The following is a 20528-nucleotide window of genomic DNA, read 5'->3' as shown; positions in this document are numbered from 1 at the left end:
GAAAAAGTCCTAATCATACCCAAGGTCATCTGCATTTTCTCTTATGTTATCTTCTAGGAATTTCATGATTTTGTTTTACATTTAGGCCTGTGATCCATTTTGAGTTAATTTTTGTGAAAGTCTGTCTCTAGATTTTTTTTTTCCCCACCATGTACACGTCCATTAGTCAGCATCATTTGTTGAAAAGGCTATTCTTGCTCCATTGTATTGCCTTTGTTCCTTTGTCGAAGATTAGTTGACTGGGGCTCCTGGTTGGCTCAGTTGGTGGATGGAGCCAGGTATCTCTCGGCGTTGTAAGTTTGACACCCATATTGGATGTAGAGGTTGCTGAAAGATAAAATCTTTAAAAAAAAATTAGGTGGCTATATTTATGTGGGTCTGTTTCTTGCTTTTCTGTTCTATTTGATCTATTCTTCTGTTTTTTTTCACTAAAACCATACTAACTTTTATTAGCTTTATAGTAAGTCTCCAAAGTTGGGTAAAATTGGTCTGGAACTTCAGCATAGAGTTGGCTGTTGTGGGTGTTATGCTTTTCCATATAAACTTTACAATCAGTTTGTCCATATCCACAAGATAGCTTGCTGGGATTTTTTTTTTTTTTTTAAATAAAGAGCCTTTTACTTTATTTTGAAAGTAGCAAGCCAATGAAGGAATAAGTGACATTTTAAAGGTTAGCAGACTATGATGGTCAGAATTCTGTTTAATTATATCATTACATTTACATAAAATTACCATTACATGATAATACAAATATAAGTGACTCATATAATATTATAGTGCTAACAATATTAAATAACTCATGGGTAAAAGCCATCAATTTAGATGTTCAAAATCTTAGTCATGCAGGGTTGTAGTGTAAAGTAGTATTTTTGAACTGCTTTTTTTAAGTGATGCAGGAAATTTTAATATTAACTTGCTGGGATTTTGATTAGGATTGTTTTGAATCTCTAGGTCAAGCTGGAAAGAACTGACATCTTGATAATATTGAGTCTTCCTATCCATGAGGATGGATTATTTCTCTAATTACTTCTTTTATATCTTTCATCAGAGTTTTGTAGTATTCCTTGTCTAGATCTTGTACATATTTTTTAGGTTTATACATAAGTATTTAATTCGTTAAGTGTGTTTAAAAAAATTTTTTTTTTGTTTTTAAGTAAGCTCTACACCCAGTGTGGGGTTGAAACTCATGACCCCTAGACCAACAGTCACATGGTCTACCAACTAAGCCAGCCCAGTGCCTTCCTTTCTACGGTTTTAAATGTGGGTTCTTGATTTCTTAATATTGAGTTTTGAGATTTCTTCTTATAGTCCTTTATCAGTCTTACCATATATGTTTTGCAAATATTTCCTCCTAAACTTGCCTTTTTTTTTTTTAAAGGTTTTATTCATTTACTTAGCATGTGTGCGAGCCAGGGGAGGGGGAGAAGGAGAGAAAGAATCCTAAGCAGACTCCCAAGCAGACTCCATGATGACTGTGGAGCTGGACACAGGGCTTGATCCCATGACCCTGAGATTGTGACCTGAGCCGAAATCAAGACTCAGAAGCTTAACTGCTTGAGCTACCCAGGTGCCCCAGACTTGCCTTTTTAATAGTGTCTTGAGGAATGCATGTTTTAAATTCTCAGTCTAGTCTATCCATTTTTTTCTTTTAAAGTTCATAATTTTTTATTCAATTTAAGAAATCTTGGCCTAGCCCAAGATCACTATGATTTTCCTTTTTCTCCTAGATATTTTATAGTTTTAGCTCATATTTAGTTCTGTTCATGATCCATTTCAAGTTTTACATGTGTATGAAGTAAAGATAATGTGTTATAGTTATATATCTTATATATATTTCAATTTTTAAAATTTTTTTTAAATTTTTAATTTTTTAAAAATATATTTCAATTTTATTTCATTGGTCTATGTCTATTTTTGCCAGTGCTATGGTATCTTGATTACTGTAGCTTTATAGTAAGTCTTAGATTAAATGAAACTATTAAAGAATAATTGAATAATTGGGAAGAGGGATTGATGTGAGACTGCAAGGGACAATCCAGTGGGAGATATACTTTGATTCAGTAAAATAGATTTTAGCATTAAGTGTTAATGCTAAAATTTCCTGAAATCTAAAAATGGTGAGGGTCTTGTAAGAAGGTACTGGATTACCCATTCTCTTGGATGTGTTAGGAAGAGCTTGGATGTCAGCTTAGGAGAAGCTTTCAGTTGTCTTGGGATTTCTTTTTATTCTCCCCCTATCCCTGCAAACTCTGTCCTACTCTTCATTAATGGGAAAATGTTTCATGTTTACTGGAATTTAGCAGTTCTCCTGCATGTTTGTTGTCTTTGACCTTTCCTAGAAGCTGGCATGCTGCAATCCTAGTGAGGGTTTTGTTCTTTTGCAGTCCTGCACTGAGGTTTAGTAAATAGCTCTTTGTGATCATTTGGATAGGAGCGTCTCTTGTTAACTTGTTTATTCCCAGCAAGAAATTACTTCTCCTGGGGAACCTGGGTGGCTCAGTGGGTTAAAACCTCTGCCTTCAGCTCGGGTCATGATCCCAGGGTCCTGGGATCGAGCCCCATGTCGGGCTCTCTGCTCCGCAGGGAGCCTGCTTCCTCCTCTCTCTCTGCCTGCCTCTCTGCCTACTTGTGATCTCTCTCCCTCTGTCAAATAAATAAATAAAATCTTAAAAAAAAAAAGAAATTACTTCTCCCCATTGTTTAAAATCTGTTGTTTATTTTTATTTTTATTTTTTTTAATTTTTAATTTTTTTTTATTTTTTAAAAGATTTTATTTATTTATTTGACAGAGAGAAATCACAAGTAGATGGAGAGGCAGGCAGAGAGAGAGAGAGAGAGAGGGAAGCAGGCTCCCTGCTGAGCAGAGAGCCCGATGCGGGACTCGATCCCAGGACCCTGAGATCATGACCTGAGCCGAAGGCAGCGGCTTAACCCACTGAGCCACCCAGGCGCCCTAAAATCTGTTGTTTAAATCTGCCTGTTGAACTTGTCTTTTGGCATGAATGAAATGGAGGGAGTTTTTATGATGGGCTTTAAATGAGAAACATATATAACTTAAACCTTAGATATGTGACACGAAACTGGTTCCCTGCCATAGGAGTAATTTAGTTTCCTCTACCTCGTTGTCAAAGGCTGTAAGAGATTTCTGTGTTGAGGAAGAGATTGGATGATTTGTAAAGGCCCTTTTAACTCACTGCCTTCAAGCTTTGCTCAGATGTCCCAGCATCTTTCTCTTAGACTTAGACTTACAAATCTAGTTCTAACTCTACCACTGGTATATAGTAGATGCTTAAGAAATGTTGGTTTAGTTAATGAATTTGCAAAAATTCTTCATGGTGTCCTCTTTTTTTCTCTTACAGTTAAAAGAGCCAAATTCCAGGGCTCACCAGGTAAGGCCAACCTTTAATTATTATGTCTTTTCCCTTCATGCTTGCTGTGATTTAAAATAAATCTTTAAAAAAAAAATCAGCCTTTTAAACAGTCATTAATTTCATTTAACTCACTGATTAAATTCACAAAATTTATTAAATTATTCTAAATCAATATGGGGAGATGTTGGATAAGGGGTACAAAGTTTCAGTAATGCAAGATGAATAATTTCCGGAGAATTAACATACATGTTCATAATTAATGATTACTGTATTCTTGAAATTTGCTAAGAGACTAGATCTCAGGATTTTGTTGTGGTAATTATGTGAGTTGTGATGAATACATTACTATATTAATTAGCTGATTATGGTGGTTATTTCATAGTGTGTTTCAGATCAAGTTGTACACCCTAAATATAAACAATTTTAAGCTGTCGGAGTACCTGACAACAACGACTGTGGCTCAGTTGTTAAGCGCCTGCCTCGGCTCAGGTCAGGATCCCAGGGTCCTGGAATCAAGCCCTGCATTGGGCTCCCTGCTTGGTGGGAAGACTGCTTCTCCCTCTCCCTCTGCTTATGTTCCCTCTCTTGCTGTGTCTTTCTCTGTGAAATAAATACACAAAATCTATAAAAACAAAACAAAACAAAACAATTTTAAGTTGTCAATTATACCTCAGCAAAGCTAGAAAAAAAATCAATGCTGTTGTAAAACGTTAAAGAAACCGAAGATGGCAGAGAAGTAGCAGGCTGAGACTACTTCAGGTAGCAGGAGATCAGCTAGATAGCTTATCTAAAGATTGCAAACACCTACAAATCCAACGGGAGATAGAAGAGAAGAAGAACAGGAATTCTAGAAGCAGAAAATCAACCACTTTCTGAAAGGTAGGACTGGTAGAGAAGTGAATCCAAAGCAACCGGAAGATAGACTGTGGTGGGGAGGGTCCAGCTCCCCGCAAGCGGCGGAGCAATGGAGCACAAAATCGGGACTTTTAAAAGTCTGTTCCGCTGAGGCACATTGCTCCAGAGGCTAAAACGGGGTTAAGCTCATGCAGGGTCAGTGTGGCCTCAGGCCCCGTAGGGTCACAGAAAGATCAGGGGTGTCTGAGTGTCGCAGAGCTTGCAGGTATTAGAACGGGGAAGCTGGCTACAGAGACAGAGCCGAGGAGTGAGCTCACAGCTCGGGGGTTACCTTGAACGGGTCGCAGGCTCAGTGAGCTCGGAGTGCTGCCAAAGGCCAGGGAGATGGGAGTAAATGGGCGCTGTTCTCTGAGGGAGCACTGAGGAATGGGGCCCCGAGCTCTCAGCTCCACCGGGCCGGAGACCGGGAGGCCGCCATTTCCATTCCCGTCTTCCGGAACTCTAAGGAAAGCGTTCAGGGAACAAAAGCTCTTGAATGCGAACCCGAGCAGATTACTCAGCCCAGCTCCTGGTAAGGACGGTGCAATTCCGCCTGGGGCAAAGACACTTGAGAATCACTACAACAGGCCCCTCCCCCAGAAGATCAACAGGAAATCCAGCCAGGACCAAGTTCACCTACCAAGGAGTGCGGTTTCAATACCAAGGAGAGCAGCAGAATTCCAGAGGAGGAGAAACCAAAGCATGGAACTCATGGCTTTCTCCCCATGATTCTTTAGTCTTGTAGTTAATTAATTTTTTTTCTTTTTAAATTTTTTTCTCTCTTCTTTTGCTAAATTTTTTAAACTTTTACCCTTTTTAAAATGTTTTTTAACTAGTTTATCTAATATGTATATATATTTTCTTTTTTCTATTTCTTTATTCGTTTTCTTTTTAATTGTTTCTTTTTTTTTTCTTTTTTCTTTCTGAATCTCTTTTTTTTTTCTTTTTAAAGATTTTATTTATTTGACAGAGATCACAAGTAGGCAGAGAGGCAGGTGGAGAGAGAGAGGAGGAAGCAGGCTCTCCGCTGAGCAAAGAGCCCGATGCGGGACTCGATCCCAGGACCCTGAGATCATGACCTGAGCCGAAGGCAGCGGCTTAACCCACTGAGCCACCCAGGCACCCTCTGAACCTCTTTTTATCCCTTTTCTCGCCCCTCACGATTTGGGATCTCTTCTGATTTGGTTAAAGCATATTTTCCTGGGGTCTTTGCCACCCTTTTAGTATTTTACTTGCTCCTTCATCTACTCTTATCTGGACAAAATGACAAGGCGGAAAAATTCACCACAAAAAAAAGAACAAGAGGCAGTACCGAAGGCGAGGGACCTAATCAATACAGACATTGGTAATATGTCAGATCTAGAGTTCAGAATGACGATTCTCAAGGTTCTAGCCAGGCTCGAAAAAGGCGGATGATATTAGAGAAACCCTCTCAGGAGATATAAAAGCCCTTTCTGAAGAAATAAAAGAACTAAAATCTAACCAAGTTGAAATAAAAAAAGCTATTAATGAGGTACAATCAAAAATGGAGGCTCTGACTGCTAGGATAAATGAGGCAAAAGAAAGAATTAGTGATATAGAAGACCAAATGACAGAGAATAAAGAAGCTGAGCAAAAGAGGGACAAATAGCTACTGGACCATGAGGGCAGAATTCGAGAGATAAGTGACACCATAAGACAAAACAATATTAGAATAATTGGGATTCCAGAAGAAGAAGAAAGAGAGAGGGGAACAGAAGGTATATTGGAGAGAATTATGGAGAGAATTTCCCCAATATGGCAAAGTGAACAAGCATCAAAATCCAGGAGGTGCAGAGTACCCCCCCTCAAAATCAATAAGAATAAGTCCACACCCCATCACCTAATAGTAAAATTTACAAGTCTTAGTGACAAAGAGAAAATCCTGAAAGCAGCCCAGGAAAAGAAGTCTGTAACATACAATGGTAAAAATATTAGATTGGTAGCAGACTTACCTACAGAGACCTGACAGGCCAGAAAGAGCTGGCATGATATATTCAGAGCACTAAACGAGAAAAGCATGCAGCCAAGAATACTATATCCAACTAGGCTATCATTGAAAATAGAAGGAGAGATTAAAAGCTTCCAGGACAAACAAAAACTGAAAGAATTTGCAAACACCAAACCAGCTCTATAGGAAATATTGAAAGGGGTCCTCTAAGCAAAGAGAGAGCCTAAAAGTAGTAGATCAGAAAGGAACAGAGACAATATACAGTAACAGTCACCTTACAGGCAATACAATGGCACTAAATTCATATCTCTCAGTAGTTACCCTGAATGTTAATAGGCTAAATGCCCCAATCAAAAGACACAGGGTATCAGAATGGATAAAAAAAACAAAACCCATCTTTTTGTTGCCTACAAGAAACTCATTTTAAACCTGAAGACACCTCCAGATTTAAAGTGAGGGGGTGGAAAACAATTTACCATGCTAATGGACATCAGAAGAAAGCAGGAGTGGCAATCCTTATATCAGATCAATTAGATTTTAAGCCAGACTATAATAAGAGATGAAGAAGGACACTATATGATACTCAAAGGATCTGTTCAACAAGACGATCTAACAATTTTAAATATCTATGCCCCTAACGTGGGAGCAGCCAACTATATAAACCAATTAATAACAAAATCAAAGAAACACAATCAACAAAAATACAATAATAGCAGGGGACTTTAACACTCCCCTCACTGAAATGAACAGATCATCCAAGCCAAAGATCAACAAGGAAATAAAGGCCTTAAATGACACACTGGACCAGATGGACATCACAGATATATTCAGAACATTTCATCCCAAAGCAACAGAATACACATTCTTCTCTAGTGCACATGGAACATTCTCCAGAATAGATCACATCCTTGGTCCTAAATCAGGTCTCAACCGGTAAAAAAGATTGGGATCATTCCCTGCATATTTTCAGACCACAATGCTCTGAAGCTAGAACTCAATCACAAGAGGAAATTTGAAAAGAACACAAATACATGGAGACTAAACAGCATCCTTCTAAAGAATGAATGGGTCAACCAGGAAATTAAGGAAGATTTGAAAAAATTCATGGAAACAAATGATAATGAAAACAAAATGGTTCAAAATATGCGGGACACAGCAAAGGCAGTCCTGAGAGGAACATATATAGTGGTTCAAGCCTTTCTCAAGAAACAAGAAAGGTCTCAGGTACACAACCTAAGCCTACACCTAAAGGAGCTGGAGAAAGAACAAGAAAGAAAGCCTAAACCCAGCAGGAGAAGAGAAATCATAAAGATCAGAGCAGAAATCAATGAAATAGAAACCAAAAAAACAATAGAACAAATCAATGAAACTAAGAGCTGGTTCTTTGAAAGAATTAATAAGATTGATAAACCCCTAGCCAGACTTATCAAGAAGAAAAGAGAAAGGACCCAAATAAATAAAATCATGAATGAAAGAGGAGAGATCACAACTAACACCAAAGAAATACAAACAATTATAAGAACATATTATGAGCAAAAATATGCCTGCAAATTTGACAATCTGGAAGAAATGGATGCATTCCTAGAGACATATAAACTACCACAACTGAACCAGGAAGAAATAGAAAGCCTGAACAGACCCATAACCAGTAAGGAGATTGAAACAGTCATCAAAAATCTCCAAACAAACAAAAGCCTAGGGCCAGATGGCTTCTCGGGGGAATTCTACCAAACATTTAAAGAAGAATTAATTCCTATTCTCCTGAAAATGTTCCAAAAAATAGAAATGGAAGGAAAACTTCCAAACTCATTTTATGAGGCCAGCATCACCTTGATCCCAAAACCAGACAAGGATCCCCCCCCAAAAAAGAGAACTACAGACCAATATCTTTGATGAACACAGATGCAAAAATTCTCACCAAAATACTAGCCAGTAGGATTCAACAGTACATTAAAAGGATTATTCACTACGACCAAGTGGGATTTATTCCAGGGCTGCAAGGTTGGTTCAACATCTGCAAATCAATCAATGTGATACAACACGTTAATAAAGAACAAGAACCATATGATACTCCCAATAGATGCTGAAAAAGCATTTGACAAAGTACAGCATCCCTTCCTGATCAAAACTCTTCAAAGTGTAGGGATAGAGGGCACATACCTCAATATTATCAAAGTCATTTATGAAAAACCCACCACAAATATCATTCTCAGTGGATAAAAACTGAAAGCTTTTCCACTAAGGTCAGGAACATGGCAGGGATGTCCATTATCACCATTGCTATTCAACATAGAATTAGAAGCCCTAGCCTCCGCAATCAGACAACAAAAGGAAATTAAGGGCATCCAGATCAGCAAAGAAGAAGTCAAACTATCACTCTTCGCAGATGATATGATACTATATGTGAAAACCCAAAAGACTCCACTCCAAAACTGCTAGAAATTGTACAGGAATTCAGTAAAGTATCACGATATAAAATGAATGCACAGAAATCTGTTGCATTTCTCTACACCAACAACAAGACAGAAGAAAGAGAAATTAAGGCATCAATCCCATTTATAATTGCACCCAAACCCATAAGATACCTAGGAATAAACCTAACCAAAGATGCTAAGAACCTATACTCAGAAACTATAAAGTACTCATGAAAGAAATCGAGGAAGACACAAAGAAATGGAAAAATGTTCCAGGCTCCTGAATCGGAAGAATAAATATTGTGAAAATGTCTGTGCTACCTAAAGCAATCATTTAATGCAATTCCTATCAAAATACCATCCATTTTTTTCAAAGAAATGGAAAAAATAATCCTAAAATTTATATGGAACCAGAAAAGACCTCGAATAGCCAAAGGAATATTGAAAAAGAAAGCCAAAGTTGATGGCATCACAATTCCGGACTTCAAGCTCTATTACAAAGCTGTCATCATGGTACTGGCACAAAAACAGACACATAGACCAATGGAAAAGAATAGAGAGCCCAGAAATAGATCCTCAACTCTATGGTCAACTAATCTTCAACAAAGCAGGAAAGAATGTCCAATGGAAAAAGGACAGCCTCTTCAATAAATGGTGTTGGGAAAACTGGATGGCCACATGCAGAAAAATGAAATTGGACCATTTCCTTACACCACACACAAAAATAGACTGAAAATGGATGAAGGACCTCAATGTGAGAAAGGAATCCATCAAAATCCTTGAGGAGAACACAGGCAGCAACCTCTTCGACCTCAGCCACAACAACATTTTCCTAGGAACATCGCCAAAGGCAAGGGAAGCAAGGGCAAAAATGAACTATTGGGATTTTATCAAGATCAAAAGCTTTTGCACAGCAAAGGAAACAGTTAACAAAACCAAAAGACAACTGACAGAATGGGAGAAGATATTTGCAAATGACATATCAGATAAAGGGCTAGTGTCCAAAATCTATAAAGAACCTAGCAAACTCAACACCCAAAGAACAAGTAATCCAATCAAGACACGGGCAGAAGACATGAACAGACATTTCTGCAAAGAAGACATCCAGGTGGCCAACAGACACATGAAAAAGTGCTCCATATCACTCGGCATCAGGGAAATACAAATCAAAACCACAATGAGATATCACCTCACACCAGTCAGAATGGCTAAAATTAACAAGTCAGGAAATGACAGATGCTGGCAAGGATGCGGAGAAAGGGGAACCCTCCTACACTGTTGGTGGGAATGTAAGCTGGTGCAACCACTCTGGAAAACAGCATGGAGGTTCCTCAAAATGTTGAAAATAGAACTACCCTATGACCCAGCAATTGCATTACTGGGTATTTACCCTAATGATAGAAACGTAGTGATCCCAATGGGCACGTGCACCTGAATGTTTATAGCAGCAGTGTCTACAATAGCCAAACTATGGAAAGAACCTAAATGTCCATCAACAGATGAATGGATAAAGTAGATGTGGTATATATACATAATGGAATACTATGCAGCCATCAAAAGAAATGAAATCTTGCCATTTGCGACGACATGGATGGAACTAGAGGGTTTCATGCTTAGTGAAATAAGTCAATCGGAGAAAGACAACTATCATATGATCTCCCTGGTATGAGGAAGTGGAGACGCAACATCGGGGGTTAAGGGGGTAGGAGAAGAATAAATGAAACAAGATGGGATTGGGAGAGAGACAAACCATAAGTGACTCTTAATGTCATAAAACAAACTGAGGGTTGCTGGGGGGAGGGGGGCTTGGGAGAAGTGGGGTAGGGTTATGGACACTGGGGAGGGTATGTGCTATGGTGAGTGCTGTGAAGTGTGTAAACCTGGCGATTCACAGACCTGTACCCCTGGGGATAAAAATATATATTATATGTTTATAAAAAATAAATAAAAATGAAAAAAAATGTTAAACCTATCTAGTGAAAATTTAAAGTCCCCTTACCTCTTGGCCAACTCAATTCTACTTCTTCCCAGTAACTCTCTAGAGGTTTGTATATACCTTCTCAGATTTCTTCTTTGTATATGCACATATAAACAAATAGATTAACCTTGTTCAATCTGCTTTTATTCCAATAACACATCACTTTTAGTGTGTGTATACATATATCTGGTTCTTCTTTTTTATTTTTATTTAATTATTTAGAGTTAACTTTGGGTGCATCTGGGTGGCACTGTTGGTTAAGCTTCTGACTCTTGGTTTGGGCTCAGGTCGTGATCTCAGGATCATGGGACTGGGCCCCACATCAGGCTCCGTGCTCAGTGCAGTGGCTTGGGTTTTTCTCCCCCTCTCCTGCTGTTCCTCCCCGCTGTGCATGTATGTGTGTGCATGCTTTCTCTGTCTAAATAAATAAATGAGTAAATCTTAAAAAAAAAAAATTAACTTTGTGCCCATTGTGAGGTTCGAACTCATGACCCCGAGATCAGGAGTTTCATGCTCTACCAACTGAGCCAGGCAGGCACCCCTCTGGTTCTTTCTTTCTATTTAAAAAAAAAAAATTTTTTTTTAAAAAAAGAGTTTATTTATTTACTTGACAGAGATCACCAGTAGGCAGAGAGGCAGGCAGAGAGAGAGAGAGGGAACGGGCTCCCTGCTGAGCAGAGAGCCCGATGCTGATGCTGATGCCAATGCAGGGCTCTGATGCTGGCTCAATCCCAGGATCCTGAGATCATGACCTGGACCGAAGGCAGAGGCTTAACTCACTGCGCCACTCAGGCGCCCCCTTTCTTTTTAAGTGTACAGATTTTTTTTATAAATTTGTACCTTAGGATCTTGATTGATGAATATTTAGGTTACTTCCATTTTTTACTATTATAAGCAATACATGTTTTTGTGCATTTATTATTGTCTGCTTTTGTTAATGTATCTATACAGTGGAGTCTAGAAGTAGAGAATTGCTGGGACAAGGGTATGCATTTTTAAAAAATTTGGTAGCTGCTGCCACATTGCACTTCTGAAAGTTTTGGGGAGATTATACTTAAATGAAAAGTATATGAGTGTTGATGAGTGCTGGGTGTTATATACAACTAATGATTCGTTGAACACTGCACCAAAAACTAATGATGTAGTTTATGTTGACTAATTTAGTGCAATAAAAAAATGAGTGTTTATCCAAATTCTTATCCACATTAGGTAGTATGAAACTTTTTTTTTTTAAAGATTTTATTTATTTATTTGACAGAGAGAGAGATCACAAGAAGGCAGAGAGGCAGGCAGAGAGAGAGAGAGGGAAGCAGGCTCCCTGCTGAGCAGAGAGCCCGATGCGGGCCTTGATCCCAGGACCCTGAGATTATGACCTGAGCTGAAGGCAGCGGCTTAACCCACTGAGCCACCCAGGCGCCCCAGTATGAAACTTTTTTTAAAAAAAGATTTTGTTTATGTATTTAACAGAGAGAGAGATCACAAGTAGGTAGAGAGAGAGGGGGAAGCAGGCTCCCCACCAAGCAGAGAGCCTGATGTGGGGCTCCATCCCAGACCCTGAGATCATGACCTGAGCTGAAGGCAGAGGCTTAACCCACTGAGCCACCCAGGTGCCCAGTATGAAACTTTTTAATCTTTACCCATCATAAGGTGAAAATAGTATTTACTTGTTTTAATATACATTTTCTTAATTATGAATGTCAAGTTACAGAGAGTTATTTTATTTATTGCTGGGGAAAAGGGAAGGTACTGCGGATTCCTGGGGAAAAGTGAACATGATTAGGAACCCATGGAATGCTGAAAAAAACCAAACCTTGGGTACAATAGGAACTAAAACAGTTGCTGAGCCTATTGTTCTCTCCACTAGTGAGATCTCTCTTTCAGAGAATCTGTTTTATTTTCCTTTCTCTTCTAGCTGGCTTTCTGTGCTTACCTGTTATGTACACAGCCCTTGATGGCAGCTCCAGTGGAGTATACATACTTCTCTGAGCTTCAGCACCAACCACCAATTGTGTCTCTATTTCTTTGTTTTCCTTATTTAAGATCTTTTGAGAGGGAATTGGATTGGTTTCTGTTTTTGTTGACCACTTCAGGGATTAGCTACTCTTGGGTGGCATCTAAACCTGCTCTGGTCAGCTGTCGTGGGATGTTGGGGGGTAGAGTACAAAATCATGATAGGAAACATAGCTCAGTGGTCTATTACACTGCTACTGAATATGGATGGGGATTCTCTCATGTAGATAGACTTATATTTTCATATATCTTAAGTATAATTCTGGTAAACTTCTAATGTCTAAGTATAAAACTATGTAATTTTTTAAATGATTTCATAAGGATTTAATAATAGTTCTAATAGTTAAAATGGCTATGATTTGTTGAACACTTGCTATATCAGGGCGTTGCCTAAATACTTTTACAAATGTCTTATTTAATTATCACAGTGAACTTAGAACATTGTATTATTCTCACTTTTATTATTTAAAATTTTTTGAGAGGGGAGAGACAGAGGGAGAGGGAGAGGGAATCTCAAGCAGGCTCTATGACCAGTGCAGAGCCCAACATGGGGCTTAGTGTCACAGCTCTGAGATTGTGACCTGAACTGAAATCAGAGTCGAACACTTAACCAACTGAGCCACCCAGGCACCCCTAAATTTTTTTAATGAGTATAGTTGACATACAATGTTACATTTTTATGTGTATAATGTCGTGATTCTGTAAGTTTATACGTTATGCTGTGTTTACCACAAGTATAGCTAGTCTGTCACCATATGGTAGTATCACAATACCTTTGACTATATTCCTTTTGCTGTGTTTTTTATTTCTGTGACTTATTCATTCCATAACTGGAAGCCTGTATCTCTCCCCATTTTTTCCTTTCCCACCCATCTGGCAACCATCAGTTTGTTCTCTGTGTTTTTGGGTCTGATTCTGCCTGGTTTTGTTTTGTTTTTAAGATTTATTTATGGGGGGGGGTCAGGGGGGGAGAAAGCAAGTGAGGGGAAGGGCAGAGGGAGAAGCAGGGAGCTAAGCAGGGAGCCTGAATTGGGACTCCATCCCAGGACCCTGATATCATGACCAGAGCCGAAGGCAGCTACTTAACTAACTGAGCCACCCAGGTGCCCCATGATTCTGCTTTTTGTGAGACTGCACAATTTCTAACGATGCTTTAGAGAAGATTGACCTTCTGTTAGAAGTGCATGTCAGGGCCTATTAACTCATACCCCTAACATTAGGTAATCATTTTAAATAATCTTTGCCTATTTGATGAGTCAAAAATGATAGTCTTTTTTCATTTTATAATGTTAAGATTAATTTCTTACATAGAAAAGTGAACTATTAGTTCAGTGCCTCTGATCATGGTTCATGTCAGTGTATTAGGGGACATGCAAAAGGTGCTATGTTTAAGCAGTTAGTACTCAATTTATATTCTCAGGTTAAAGAATCTCCTTTTCCGAACTCTATAATAATATTGCTTTTTTTTTCTTTTTAAAAGATTTATTTATTTGAGGGGTGCCTGGGTGGCTGAGTTGGTTAAGTCATCAACTCTTGGTTTTGGCTGGGGTCGTGATCTTGGGGTCCTGGGGTGGAGCCCTGTGTCAGGCTCCATGCTCAGCATGGAGTGTGCTTGAGATTCTCTCTCTCCCTCTGTCCCTTCTACTTGTGCTGCCCTCTCTCAAATAAATAAATAAACAAACAAACAAACAAATAAATAAATAAATCCTTTTTAAAAAAAAATTATTTATTTGAGAGTGAGCGTGAGTGCACAGTGGGGGAGGGGCAGAGAGAGGGAGAGAGAATCCCAAGCGGACTCCTGCTGAGTGGAGAGCCCATGAGGATAGGGGGGAGCTCGATTGGACCTGCTGAAACCAAGAGTCAGGTGCTCAATGGACCAATTCACCCAGGTGCCCCAGTATTGCTTTTTATGTAAGTTGTGTTTTAGGCCAGCCTGAATAGATGAAGCTTGGAATCCCTTTCTTTTATGAAGGTTTTTTTCTCAATTTTTGTCCCTTTCAACAGCTAGAGATAATCCTTTCCTCTCCTTCAATCTTTACCATTTTTTCTCTTTCGCTTATGGTACTTACTCATTTTGTTAATTTATGTATCTTATCTTTTCTATTTGATCAATTAAATTTGTTTTTTTCAAACTGAAGATTGGCTATAAAATCAATTCAGTTGGTTATGATTAATGTTTTAATAGTTTAAATAAATTAGAACAGGAAATATCAATGTATCACATCATATATTTCATGAAGCTTTGTTTTCATTTGTGTGTATGTGTGTCTCCAGGGTCAAATATGTATTTCTAAAATTTGAAAAACTATTTTAGCTTATGCTTTTGAGAATAGAATGTGTTTAATAATTTTTTACAGCTCTGTATGCTTAGAATGATGCCATATAGTACAATATATAGTTTTATTTTTTCTTCATCATAAAATACTTTAATTTGGGTTACTCAGTTCCAAAGACTTTATGAGATTGAGTAACAATTTGAGCACTAAGTATTACATCTTCACTGTGCATTTTTTTGCATTTTTTTAAAGATAAATTTAACACATATGTGACCCTGAAAGTGCAGAATGTGAAGAGCACAACTGTAGCAGTTCGTGGTGATCAACCTTCTTGGGAACAAGATTTTATGTTGTAAGTGCTTTGCAGCAGCAGCTGCCTACAGTATTCTTTATGAAAATTACAGAGTTATAAGAACAAGTGAGGGGTATGGTGGGGTGAAGTAAATCTGCAGTTTTGTTCTCTCCTGGGTTTGTAATTGATCTACATTATGTGAATTGTGAATGTAAGTAAACTCCAAGTTCATTTATGTGGGTAAATATACTGCCTGGTCAGATTTTCCCAGTGGTCAGAATTAAGATATAGTACAATATACTTAGCATGAAAGTAAACATAATTTGAATCTTGCTTCGATTCTCAGAAGGCTCCTTGAAGGAATGTGTTATGTGTGCTCATGCGTGCGCGCGTGTGTGTGTGTGTGTGTGTGTCAGACAGAGAGACAGAGAGAATGTGTATATGTGTGTGTATATCCAGGTTACCTGCTATAGAAGATAAGGATTTCTGTGCTTAAAATCCTTTTGCTTTATAGAGTGAAATGTCCTACCTTCCCCTAATTAATAGAAATGAGTAACTATTAGAATTTCTTTCGTATTACCCCAAATGTAGTACATTGTAAGCTCTGGCTTTAAAAACTTGACATTTCCCTTTTTTCCTCTGCAATTTCAGACATTTTTTTCTTGCTCTAGAAAAGGGGAAAATGTAGAATATCATTTTGAAGGACTGTACAAGTCATTAAACTTCTCTGAGTACCAGTTACTTCACCTGTATAGGTGTATTTTTCTTACAAGGATATGCTTGTTTTCTGGGAACTTAGGCATGAGGGTGTCAAACAAGAAAGTGTATTAAAATTGCTGTGAATTTTGAAATGGAAGTGAAATTGCTTTACAAATTTTGTAGTGCACCTCAGAAGCACATAGGGATGATTATTTTCTTGTACATATATTCCAATCCTTTGAGCTTTTAATGTATTACTTCTTATAGTACCATTTAGGGAACTAGATTGTAAATAAGGGTGAGATTATGAGCAGCTGGGTTAATAAGACAGTAGCAAAAGGGATAGAAAAAGATGGAAAGAAGGTGTTAAGGAGGTAGACTTGTCTTGCATGATTGGGTAGGTATTGTATTCCTCATTAGGATAGAGGACACTATAAGATCAGTTATATAGCTTGTATTTGAGGTTCTTACAGGACTAGTAGGAGGAGAGGTACAGAAGATAGTTAAGAACTTGGACCTGGCACTTGGGAAAGAAGTCAGGGTTGGAGAAATATTTTGGTCCGTTGGAACTGTAGATGTAGATGAGGAAGCTTAGGGAGATGCTAAGTAAATTGAGAACAGGGCCTGGGGTAAATCCTGGAAGGGCATCAGCATTTTAAGTGGGACACAGGGGGCTAAACAGGAATGAACAGAGAAAAGGAGAAACAAGAAGCTGAGAGAGAACTGGGGCTTCAAGAAGAGAGGGCCAGTGTTGTTACATTTCTCATTGGTTGCCTCTCTCTCAAGTTTATAAGCCTCATTCATTCCCTTTCTCAGTTACAGTGATGTGAGAGTGAGACTGTGTGTTTCTTTATACCTGTAGTGTACATAATCAGCTATGAGGGGTTTATTCAGGTCTCTTCCCATGGCTGTTTGGCATATAAAATCCAGCAATTCTACTTTATTCTGACTTCCATTTGGCAGTAATAATCATTTACTCTTACAACTGTTCCCATTGTATGAAACCTAGCAATCTTCTGTAGCCTCTCATCAGCATAACTAGCTTTATTCTTGTGTGTTTATTTTCTAATTACCCATAGAACTTCCTCTTTCAATCCTTCTGTGATATGAATTATTTTTTCATCTCCCACCTTGAGATGCTGTGTGAATTTTACTCTGTCCTCTGTTATACATGAATTTTACTAGTTACATTTTCCTCTTTTCTGCTCCTATTCCTTATTCCTCCTACCCTGTTCTTTTGTTACTGACAGCTCCATTGCTGGTCTCTTGTCTCCCTTTCTCCTTTTTCCTTCTTCCTGATGTATTATATGGTGGTATCTAATAGTCATTCTTGTATTTTTGTTATTCATCTTTAATATTTTTGTATCTTATTTCCAGGACTATATTATTCATTTAAGGATAAGCAGGGCATCTTTAGTTACTATGAATTTGCCTAGCCCCAAATCTTGTATATGTATATGCATATATACTTGTTGATTAATTAATAGAGAAAAGAAGTTTCCCCAGAGCTTTAGGGATGAGGCATGAACAGAACTCTCAGACTTCTTTTAAGTTGTAGATGAATGAAGAAACTTCTTATAGGAGATAGCCTCATTGAGTTTTATTACCCAGAGTTCCCTAAAGAAATTTTTTCTGTCCAAGTTAAGCTGTAAAGACCTCTGGCTATTTCTTTCATCTATTGGATTGATATGTTGCTTAGGACTTGCTATAGGAACATTATGTATGTATCCCCAACCAATTTTTCTTTTACATATTCAAAAGATTTGGGGTTGTCACATGTCTTTTCCAATGCTAATTGATTAATTAGGTTGAATGAAACTGTGTGACAAAAGCTTAGTTTCCTCACGCCCTGAACACCTTAGCTTACTACTGGCTGGGTTTAGTTACTTTGTGGTTTTGAACAGCTCTCAAGAGCTTAGAAGGTTTTAGAGATAGAAATTAGGTCCTATATAATGTGTATTACTCAAAATACCAAACCATATGTATTTTATGTGCTGAGGAAACATTAATTAAATGAAAAAATGATCTCAGTACATTCTCTGTTCTAGTGTATTTATGAAAAAGGGATGACTTTTCTTTGCTTCACTTGTTTTCAACATACTTGATGAGAAGTCTTTGGCTCTAATACCATATCCTAAACTTGTGATTCTGAGAACGTGTATTTTTTTTTTTTTAAGATTATTTATTTATTTGAGAGAAAGAGAGGGAGCGCACACAAGCAAGGCAGAGGGACAGAGAGAGAGGGAGAAACAGACTCACTGTTGAGTAGGGAGCCCGAAGTGGGGCTTGATCCCAGGACCCTGTGACCTGAGCTGAAAGCAGATGCTTAATAGACTGAGCCACCCAGGTGCCCAAGAACATGTATCTGACTAGAAGAGGGAAACCAAACTTTCTCTAAAGTGTGAACTTCCCTTTTACCAAGACGGCACCGTAAGGCTAAGAAGGAAGCCCCTGCTCCTCTGAAAGCCGAAGCCAAAGCAAAGGCTTGAAAGGCCAAGAAAGTGGAGCTGAAAGGCATCCACAGTCACACAAAAAACGAAGTCCCACACATCATCTACGTTCCAACAAGCCAAGAATCTGTGTCTCTGAAAGCAGCCCAAATATCCTCAAAAGAGTGCCCTTAGGAGAAACAAGCTTGATCACTATGCCATCATCAAGTTCCCCCAACTATTGAGTCAGCCATGAAGAAAATAGAAGACAGCAACACACTTGTGTTCATTGTGAATATCAAGGCCAATAAGCACCAGCTCAAACAGGCTGTGAAGAACCTCTATGATATTAATGTGGCCAAGGTCAATACCTTGATCAGGCCTGAAGGAGGGAAGAAGGCATATGTTTGACTGGCTCCTGACTGTAATGCTTTGGATGTTTCCAAAAAAATTTGGGTCATCTAAACTGAGTCGAGCTGGCTAAATCTAAATACAAATTTTTTCACCATAAAAACAAAAAACAGAAAACTGTGAACTTGAAACTTCATGTAATGAAAGCTGTTGTCTCACTGAGAATACCTTTCTACTTTTTCTGCTAGAATTTTTTTTTTTTAATGTTTCTTGCATTTCCTTTCAAATAACTCTCTATTTCAATAAAAGCTTTTTGGAGGATGTTTTTAGCATAATATAAGTGTTTGCTTGTTCCCCTTTAAGACTATAATTATATTTAAGTTGGCCCTTCCAAGCTGATATTCTACTACGTATGATGCTATTTTTGCTTAGTGGTTAGTGGCCCTTTCTGGAATTTCTTTTCAGAAATTTTTTCCCTAGTTATTACAGGATAATCATTGTGTTTATAACTATCCTCTGACAAACATTTTGTTTAGAAGGAACGGTGTTTTAACTGGGTTCTCCAGGGGCTGAGTGCAGAGTGAACTGGTATACTCTAGTGTTCCTTACCTGCCTCTGACCACAAGTTCCCATCAGAATTAGATCTTCTCAGGGGCCCATTTACTTCTGCTTGGAATCCCTTTCATAAGTCTTGTAAAGAAGCCTTGCCTTTTCCTAAGTTTCCTATATATAGTTTGTAAGTGTAAGTTGAGGGCAGTGTTACTATTAATAATAAAACATATAAAAGTGGTTAGTAAGGGTAGAGATTGTAGACTTGCAGGCCTAGCAATAATGCCCTTATTATTTACCCCCCGCCTTTTTTTGTGCAAGTGCATTAATCTAACCATATTTGTAGTTCCAAAGGAGAGGGGACGGATGGACAAAGGCATTTTTGTATAGATAATTACATAGTTTTCTAGGAACCTGAAGAATGGTTGTAGCATTCTGGGACATTTTGATTTTTCCTGACAATAGGATCCTGGTGAGAAAGTATTCAAGGTATAGCAAAACAGGAGATGTAGATGTAGGAGATACATATTTCGTATTATTTGGCTTTCTTTTTTTTTTCAAATTTATTTATTTATTTTTTTAGTGATCTCTACACCCAGCATGGGGCTCAGACTCACAACCCTGATATCAAGAGTCATATTCTCTTCCTACTGAGACTGCCTGGCACCCCTGTCTGGCTTTCTTTAAAGGGCTTTCTTCTTTTCCTTCAGTGAAATTAGTCGCCTGGACCTAGGTCTAAGTGTGGAGGTATGGAACAAAGGACTGATCTGGGACACCATGGTGGGGACCGTGTGGATTGCACTGAAGACTGTTCGTCAGTCGGATGAGGTCAGTCGATGCATTGCCCATTTGGAGGTACAGTTCTAGCCCGTGCTTGTCCCAGTCCTGGCTCCATTCAGCTTATATTCACCATGCATCTCAGATTGCTCTGTCCCCCTTCCTAATTTGTGAGCATGCAACCAGCCTATTCCTAACCTCACACAGAGGTTTAATAGATTTTATTTAATTCTTGTTTTCTCTCTGTTTTATGAATGAACTCAGAGGTGCCAGAACATCTCTTTAGAACATATCAGGTAGATAGCCCCTTCTGAGTACTGTGTATGTGGGAGAGAGAGAGACAGAGAGATCAGAGGGAAAAGGAGAGAAGAGGGGGAGTAAGTATATGTTTGTGATCTAATACCTCTGGTTTCTGCATTCTCCTCTAAGATGCTATCCTGGGAGAGGTTCCATTAAAATTCCTTAGCCTGGATCCCATTCTCTGCTTTATTTCTTTGAATCACAAATTGCCAGGGAACT

General features: G+C 38.4%; 1 protein-coding gene across 11 annotated transcripts in view; it reads left to right on the top strand.

Moving 5' to 3' along the window:
* UNC13B (unc-13 homolog B) overlaps positions 1 to 20528 on the top strand; it is a 233267-nt gene that overhangs the window by 55428 nt on the left and 157311 nt on the right. For 6 of the 11 annotated variants that reach the window (XM_032308022.1, XM_032308012.1, XM_032308014.1 and 3 more), the window contains exons 2-4: positions 3360 to 3389; positions 15165 to 15264; positions 19943 to 20060. In XM_032308022.1, the coding sequence (XP_032163913.1) occupies positions 3360 to 3389; positions 15165 to 15264; positions 19943 to 20060 (248 nt within the window). Of the gene's footprint in view, positions 1 to 3359; positions 3390 to 15164; positions 15265 to 19942; positions 20061 to 20528 lie in introns of those variants that run through there. The other 5 variants (XM_032308020.1, XM_032308018.1, XM_032308017.1 and 2 more) reach the window with 4 other exon arrangements.

Source organism: Mustela erminea, chromosome 12, assembly GCF_009829155.1.
Source record: "Mustela erminea isolate mMusErm1 chromosome 12, mMusErm1.Pri, whole genome shotgun sequence".
NCBI classification, from domain to species: Eukaryota; Metazoa; Chordata; class Mammalia; order Carnivora; family Mustelidae; genus Mustela; species Mustela erminea.
Note: the sequence above shows the minus strand (reverse complement) of the source record. Positions and strands in the feature narration are given on the sequence as shown.